General features: G+C 40.3%; 2 protein-coding genes across 2 annotated transcripts; both read left to right on the top strand.

Moving 5' to 3' along the window:
• Positions 1 to 4366: 4366 nt before the first annotated feature.
• lect2 (leukocyte cell-derived chemotaxin 2) lies at positions 4367 to 6422 on the top strand. The gene is given in 4 exon segments (NM_001303853.1): positions 4367 to 4514; positions 4934 to 5045; positions 5582 to 5733; positions 5996 to 6422. Coding segments are annotated over 4 exon segments (468 nt in total). The 5' UTR covers positions 4367 to 4477; the 3' UTR covers positions 6163 to 6422.
• A 107-nt stretch (positions 6423 to 6529) lies between these two features.
• Positions 6530 to 8326, top strand: LOC105028453 (leukocyte cell-derived chemotaxin-2-like). The gene is made up of 4 exons (XM_010901216.3): positions 6530 to 6881; positions 7014 to 7125; positions 7557 to 7711; positions 8047 to 8326. The coding sequence occupies exons 1-4, from the start codon at positions 6842 to 6844 to the stop codon at positions 8214 to 8216; spliced, it is 477 nt and encodes a 158-aa protein (XP_010899518.2). The 5' UTR covers positions 6530 to 6841; the 3' UTR covers positions 8217 to 8326.
• The last annotated feature ends 239 nt before the right edge of the window (positions 8327 to 8565 follow it).

Below are 8565 nucleotides of genomic sequence, written 5' to 3'. Positions count from 1 at the left end.
ACCACCAATTGTGCAAGTTCTCCCACGTAAAAAGATGAGAGAGGCCTGTAATTTTCATCATAGGTACACTTCAACTATGAGAGACAAAATTAGAAAAAAATATCCAGAAAATCACATTGTAGGATTTGTAATGCATTTATTGGTCAATTATGGTGGAAAATAAGTATTTGGTCAATAACAAAAGTTAATGTCAATACTTTGTTATATACCCTTTGTTGGCAATGACAGAGGCCAAATGTTTTCTGTAAGTCTTCACAAGGTTTTCACACACTGTTGCTGGTTTTTGGCCCATTCCTCCATGCAGATCTCCTCTAGAGCAGTGATGTTTTGGGGCTGTCGCTGGGCAACACAGACTTTCAACTCGCTCCAAAGATTTTCTATGGGGTTGAGATCTGGTGACTGGCTAGGCCACTCCAGGACCTTGAAATGCTTCCTAAGAAAGCCACTCCATCATTGCCCGGGCGGTGTGTTTGGGATCATTGTCATGCTGAAAGACCCAGCCACATTTCATCTTCAATGCTCTTGCTGATGGAAGGAGGTTTTCACTCTCACGATACATGGCCCCATTCATTCTTTCCTTTACACGGATCAGTCGTCCTGGTCGCTTTGCAGAAAAACAGCCCCAAAGCATGATGTTTCCACCCCCATGCTTCACATTAGGTATGGTGTTCTTTGGTTGCAACTCAGCATTCTTTCTCCTCCAAACACGACGAGTTTAGTTTTTACCAAAAAAAGTTATATTTTGGTTTCATCTGACCATATGACATTCTCCCAATCCTCTTCTGGACCATCCAAATGCTCTCTAGCAAACCTCAGACGGGCCTGGACATGTACTGGCTTAAGCAGGGGGACACGTCTGGCACTGCAGGATTTGAGTCCCTGGCGGCATAGTGTGTTACTGATGGTAGCCTTTGTTACTTTGGTCCCAGCTCTCTGCAGGTCATTCACTAGGTTCCCCCGTGTAGGTCTGGGATTTTTGCTCACTGTTCTTGTGATCATTTTGACCCCACAGGGTGAGATCTTGCGTGGAGCCCCGGATCAAGGGAGATTATCAGTGGTCTTGTATGTCTTCCATTTTCTTATAATTGCTCTCACAGTTGATTTCTTCACACCAAGCTGCTTACCTATTGCAGATTCCCAGCCTGGTGCAGGTCTACAATTTTGTCTCTGGTGTCCTTTGACAGCTCTTTGTTCTTGGCCATAGTGGAGTTTGGAGTGTGACTGTTTGAGGTTGTGGACAGGTGTCTTTTATACTGATAACAAGTTCAAACAGGTGCCATTAATACAGGTAATGAGTGGAGGACAGAGGAGCCTCTTAAAGAAGAAGTTACACGTCTGTGAGAGCCAGAAATCTTGCTTGTTTGTAGGTGACCAAATACTTAGCTTACTGAGGAATTTACCAATAAATTCATAAAAGATCCTACAATGGGATTTTCTGCAGATAGGGTATTATTTACAGTCTTTATGATATGCTGAAGGCATGTGAGACTAGTTCTGTATACACAATGTTATCTTGCATAATTATGTTTGCATGCTATTGATGAGCGTTGTGATTAATTTGGATCCAAATGACATCAGTGTTTGTGGAAGAATGGGTGTGTACCTAGAAAGTAATAATCCTACAATGGGATTTTCTGGATTTTTTTTTCTAGCTCTGTCTCTCATAGTTGAAGTGTACCTATGATGAAAATTACAGGCCTCTCTCATCTTTTTAAGTGGTAGAACTTGCACAATTGGTGGCTGACTAAATACTTTTTTGCCCCACTGTAACACTTCTGCTATGGATCCTTGCTCGGGATTACCTTTTTTATGAAGCTCTCTGTAAAAACATTCAACAGTATCTAATATACCCACCAGATCCTCAAATTTCTCTCCCCTCTCATATTCAAGCTTTACTATATGATTACTAACCTTCCTTCTCTTTTCCAACCCTAAAAATAAAGAGGTACATTTCTCTGCTTCTAGCTCATATTGCACTCTACCTTTCCCCACAGCCCCCCACAATTCCCCTTTTTCTAATTCGTTCACTGCCTCTTGAGCTTAAATTAAACCTGTGATATCATAATCGCTCTCACTTTCTGCTCGGTCAATCTCAAGGTCAAGTTGCCTACGCAGTTCAAGACATTCCCTCTGTAAAATAAAGTTTCTTTGTTTGGCATTACCTCATACTCAGCTTTTTAATGGTAGACTTCACCTCCCACCACAACCCGATATTTAGCTGTTTTAAAGGATTGGTGAGTTCATATCTAATCTGTTCAATAACAAAGTCAATATATCGATCCTCTTTCAATAAACAAGCATTTAAACACCATACCCCACCACCTCTACAAGGTAGACTATGACCCAACTTAAAAATAATAGAGGCATGAATTGAACTTATATTGGATGTCCTGTACGTTGTAATACATTAACACTAGCTAAACAGTAATCAGTCCGGCTCTGCTTGACCGTGTTAAGGACAATCTGCCTTCTGGGAAAACTGTCTCTTAATTGGATACATGTCACGCCACACATTACTTAACTTTCTTGTAACCATGACATTCAACATAGCTGTTCTAGAGGGATCATACCAAAATTCAGCATTATGTGACGCATCAATCCTCATCAGCCACACATTGAAATCTCCCACAATTATACAGTTCCCCACGCACATTTGACTAAGTGCATAAAAAAACATAGCACGCCTTTATGGATAATATAGGGGACACGAAATATGGCAGGCACTGCCTGCCATTTTTTGTGTCCCTGTCAATCAAAAGTGTTTTTCTCAGAAAATGTCTCGTGATGTGTCTATTCAGTACCTCACCATCACTTTCAACAGGTTAACTTCATGTTAGATTAGCTCATTTAATAAATAAATTGACAGTAATTCTGTCAAACACAGCAAATCACTTTGCCTACCTATTAATAGAAAGGTATTTTCCAAAAATGACTAAGCTTATACTGGCTGGGGCTGGATTCGAACCAATAACATCTGGCAGTAAAACAGAAAGCTCAACTCACTGAGCTCCCAGGAACAGGGGAAGGCTGTGGTAATATTTTTCCACTTTTTGGAGATGGTGGGAACGGAATATGGTAGCCACTGCCCGCCGTATTTCGTGTCCCCTGTCAATCAGCTGTGTTTTTTTCAGAAAGTGTATTATATTGTTTTGTGTCTCTCCATCACCACACATTCAACAGGTTACCTTCATTTTAGCGTGGATTTTAGTAGAATAAAAATGGATAGTATTCCTGTCACACTTAGAGAATGACTTTTCTAACCTATTAACGGAAAGAAATCTTCCCAAAAATAACAAAACATATACTGACTGCTACGGGCATCAAACCAATAACATCTGGCAGCAAATCACACAGTTACACAACATTGAGCTACCAGGGACAGACAGAGATCCAAGCCATCTTTATGGAATTTTCAGGGGCACGGAATATGTCAGCAACTGCGCACCGTTTCCTGTGTCCCCTGTCAATCAACTGTGCTTTCATTCAGAACATTTTCCAAACTGTTAAATAGGTCGTTGAAGAAGAAACACAAAACTGTATAACTTCATTTTAGAGAGGTGCTCAATAGAATAAAAGGACAGTATCATTGTCAGGCTCACAAAATGACTTTGCCCACCTATTAATGGGAAAGCAGAGTCAAGCTAGAGCTGCAGCTAAGTCACATGGTCTCCCCTCCTAACTGAAGCATTTGATATAACTTTGTGGAATAATGAAACGAATGCTCTGTCTCAGTGTAATTACATATATGGGTTACCTTTCTTAACCAATGATGAAAATGGATTCATAAACCTTGACAAGTTTTTCTTACCATTATGTTCATTTCCAGCAAGTTGTTGTTTCCTTTCTTTGCTTGTAGATTCAGAAGCAGTAAAATCATAATTTTTTGTTAAATGTTAATTCATATTTTGCCAAACAATATAAAATAAAAGATCCTACTTATTTGACGTCTTCAGTGGTTTCTCATAACCAGGTGGTTGAAAGGGTATTAACTATCGGAAAAAACATCTGGTGTTTTTGTTCACACTTTTTGATTATTTAATATTGTCCTCCATATGTTTTCATATATTTAAAATAAAGTTTTACTTTAATTTTGTGTTGGAGTATATGCTTTCTTTGATAGAGTATGTAACAACCTAGTCAAATGTCACAATTTCAAAAATTCTACCTATTTCTCTACCAGCTAGTACTGGGAAGTGTTTATCTCACAGAACAGGTCAAAAGTCAGTGGCAACAAACTGCTTGCTTAACATGCTGACGAGCCATTCGTTTTTTCTTGCTTTCTCAAAGTAAACAAAACATTTCAAAATGCTGGGCATCCCATTCTGTCGTAAGAGTGTAAAACAACCGTTAGCAATGTGGAAAATGTTTACTTCAGAAGATATTTAAAGCACACATGTTCATTCAGAAGCATAGTCTCAATTTCAACAAGACCCTGTAAAGATTTTCCTTGTGCAAAAGCTTTACCTCAGGCTTCAACATGAAAGCAGCTCTCCTATTTACCATGGTCCTCATAGGTAAGAATTTAGTTCTGGCAAATATTAATGAAGATATTACGGTAAGAATTTAGTTCTGGCAAATATTACTGAAAAATATATAGTGCTTATTTACCTATTAAATCCATGTATTGACAAATGTGATTTCAGCATCTAATATCACTGCAGTTTGCCTTGGTATTAGCTTGGATTTTGTAGTTACTGCAATTTTGACACTCTCGTTTATCTGAAACGCGACAAAATTGAATCAGGAAACTTTGTCACAAAATAGAACAGATGTCACAAAGCCCAATAATTTGGTCTTAACTCAATTTAGACCAAATGTGTAGTTACTGTGCTTTGCCTTTGTATACATGTACATATTGTTGACCAATATGGTCGATACGGTATTTTAGCACCTAATATACATATGTAGCTATAGTGATCCAATCCATCTGCAGCTGTTATGTCAGAATGTCAGTCGGTGAGGTTTGGCCAGCTGTGCAGTGGAAACTCCAGCAACCGAAGAAGGACTAGTGACAGCTGGGGACAGGGGAAGTACGGTGCAGGCAGGTATGGCCACTGTCCATGTGGGTTCACTACGGGTGTGCATGTCGGTTTACTCAATATGTGTATGTTGGTTCACCCGGGGTGTGAATGTGGGTTCACTCAGGGTTTGTATATGGGTTCACTCAGGGTTTGTATATGGGTTCACTCAGGGTTTGTATATGGGTTCACTCAGGGTGTGTGTGTGGGAAACACTCAGTGTGTGTATGTGGGCTGTTTGCTGCGTCCATTTAATCACCCAACTTGGTTATGCTTTTTCATGTTTGCATTCTGCAATTTTCCTCACACTATAGTTGGTAACTTAGACGGTACCACATTACATTAAAGTATGTTTTTTTATAGTTTAGTTAAGATATTTTCAGAAAAAAAACATTACTCACTTAAATATTATTATAACCAGTGAAATCTATATAATTAAACACAGCCATGTGTCTATTGTATGTCTATATTATTGAACACCATTCACAGACAGACAAAAAGTCAACAAGTCTGTGAATGCTTTGTGACTCCTCCAGTGTCAAACCTCTCTTCTGTCCCTCCAGACAAGAGCGCACCCACCAGGGCCTGGACATAGTGTGTAATGACGGGGCCACTGTGTACGCGCCGTTCAACGTGAAGCTCAATGGCAAAGTCATAGTCTACACAGACCCAAAGAAGGCAGCCATCAATGAGGGGATTAACCTCAGCGGAGAGGGTCAGTATGTTGTCCTATATCTGTAATGCCTTGGATTTACACTGCTAGTACAGTAACTAAAACTAAAATGTCGCGACATTCTGCCTCTGTTTCACTGAGGTGTACTGATGTCACGCATTGCGCATTGGCAGAATGGAAACCGGAAGAGTCACCGGAATATTATGTGCTGAAATTGGGTGGTGGCTGACTCATAAAATATTGAAATGTTTAGGGGAATTGGTAACTGATTGATTGACACAGTGGTTGTCTCTGTGTCCCAAAGGCCTGTGCTTTAAGCTGTTCTACGTGAAACCTGACAAGTACTCTGGGGAGGTGAAGAAGGGTCAAAGGATTGGGACCATGCTCCCCATGCAGAGTGTCTACCCAGGGATCACCTCTCACATCCACGTCCAGATGTGTGACAAGTCTGACCCCACCAAATTCTTCTGAGGGCGTCACCCTTGGCCTCGAATGAACCTTATCAGTTCATAAGCGACAACTGTTTTGTAGAAAATACATTAGCAATGCAAACAACTGAAATAAGATTGGTGTGGTTGTATGTCTAGTTGCCGATGACTGTTCCCAGATCAGTTGGCTGATGGAGTACGGTTATTGCTTTAAGGGTCAGTTAGTCCATCATAAATAAGCCCTTTTCGTACCTCGGAGGTATCTGTGACTTTTCTACAATAATAAAAACAGAATCTGTTATTTTCATGGCTGCAGAAACACTTTTTTTGTCCATGGGTTTTGCCCCGATTAAACACTGTTTATCAGTTACATTGACCTTTCAAAGGGCATAACTTTACCTTTATTAACTTAATGATTATATCCATCTTCTTGCTTCTGTGCCCATCTACTTTTAAAACCCTTCTGACCAATGAAAGGGTATTATTTACAGTCTTTATGATATGCTGAAGGCATGTGAGACTAGTTCTGTATACACAATGTTATCTTGCATAGTTATGTTTGCATGCTATTGATGAGAGTTGTGATTAATTTGGATCCAAATGACATCAGTGTTTGTGGAAGAATGGGTGTGTACCTAGAAAGTCTGTATTTAAAGACCTAGTGTGAGACTGGACTCCATACTTTTTCTGGTGTCAGTGACATTGACATCTCAGCCATCGTCATGAAAACAGCGATCACCCTGTCCACTCTGGTCCTTTTGGGTAAGAACCAGTAGTTTTTCTGATATAATTAACATAGATTTACATGTAGGTCCTCTTAAACATTCCAGATAAATAACAGGCTTTTATGGTTAAAGGAATGTCTTGTGAATATATGTCTCACAATTCCACCAGCTATCTTAGCAGAATCTGAGTCTCAGAAGTTTGGACAGCTGTGTGCCAACAACCAAAACAACCGGATTAGGGGATCGGACAAATTTGGCCAAGGACACTATGGAGCACCACGGTAAAGCAGCTGCTGTGTCTGTGAATGTCTGAGTTGGTGTGGCTGGGTGAGGGAATGAGTTAGAAGTCATTATTATTATTGTAAAAAATGATGTCACGATCCAGGAATCTGATGACTGTAATAAAAGTAAAGCTTTAGCTTGAGCGTCAAACACTCTGGAAATAGCATTCGTATATAATTAAACTGTAGTTTCTAACTCCAATCCACGAGTACATCCAACGGCACACATTTATAAGGCCTGACGATGATACCCGACTGAACACATTGCGGGCTTGATATTTAGTTGACAAGATTAATCCGATGTGCTTGTACGGAGCTAACGTCAAAATGTGTTCTGCTGTGGAAACCGGAGTCGGGATCCACCGTGCATTAGACCCGTGTGAAGTGAATGTACCACCTGACTAACATTTTAGCGATGTCTATGTTTTCAGAACAGGTGGTCGTAAACACTCGGGCGTTGACGTCATGTGCTCTGACGGGGCAACCGTCTACGCGCCATTCGATGTGACCATCCAAGGCAAGTCTTTTCCTTACTCGGACCCAAGCAAGAAAGCCATCAACGACGGACTCAAACTCAGTGGAGCAGGTGCGGCTCTCTCTCTAGAAGGGTTCACTTTGATGCTGAATTAATCTTACCGTGTCTAGGCTGCGCTAGTTTACTTTACCAAGTTTAATTATTAGTAATTTGGTGGTTAAATTATTGAGGAAGCACACAGGATGGCACAGGTTTTCCTATATATATATAAACATGTGCATGTCTTAACAAACACATTAGCTATTATCATTTGTAAATACTGTATGTTCGTGCCATGTGGGTTAATGTCAGCGACTGTTCACAGAGGCGGTCTGTGGGCACAGTTAAAAACATGGAGTTCAGGTAAATGTCTTCTTGGCTGACAGTGTGATCTCCCTTCTCCCCAGGACTGTGCTTTAATCTGTGGTATGTGAAGCCAGTTAAGTACAGCGGGGTGGTAAAAAAGGGCCAGCGGCTGGGTACAATGATGCCCATGCAGAAGGTTTATCCTGGGATCACATCTCATCTCCACCTCCAGCTGTGCAATAAAGCCAACCCAACATCATATCTCAGATAGATAGTGTGTGTGTGTGTTTGGAGGGGTGTGTCTGTTGGAAATGTTGATGTAACTATAAAAGTAATATCAATGTGTTGTTATATGACAATAAAGGTGTAGAAATATCAAAATAGTTGTCATGTACATATATTCTTGAAACAGGGTTGTCAATTCTCAAAACAGTAATTCTTTTGGGATAATGTGCCATCCTATATTGCAAATTGATTCATCCAAGAACCTTAAGCAGGTGCAAGGGGGGACTTTGAGGTCTCATTCATCAAAGGTGACATTCACCTTTGTAAATTCAGTATCTACTGACTGCTTGAAACAATGAACACACCTTTCTGATGAAAACGATGTCTAGGGTGTA

Source organism: Esox lucius, chromosome 4 (assembly GCF_011004845.1).
Source record: "Esox lucius isolate fEsoLuc1 chromosome 4, fEsoLuc1.pri, whole genome shotgun sequence".
In the NCBI taxonomy this organism is placed as follows: Eukaryota; Metazoa; Chordata; class Actinopteri; order Esociformes; family Esocidae; genus Esox; species Esox lucius.
This window is presented reverse-complemented; position numbering and strand designations above follow the sequence as displayed.

Bases quoted from the DNA above. Each gene is read 5' to 3' on its own strand.
- LOC105028453 (XM_010901216.3), top strand. From the start codon at position 6,842: ATGAAAACAGCGATCACCCTGTCCACTCTGGTCCTTTTGG. The intron at 7,126-7,556 runs GTAAAGCAGCTG...CTATGTTTTCAG, and splicing joins GGACACTATGGAGCACCACG to AACAGGTGGTCGTAAACACT. The intron at 7,712-8,046 runs GTGCGGCTCTCT...CCTTCTCCCCAG, and splicing joins ACTCAAACTCAGTGGAGCAG to GACTGTGCTTTAATCTGTGG.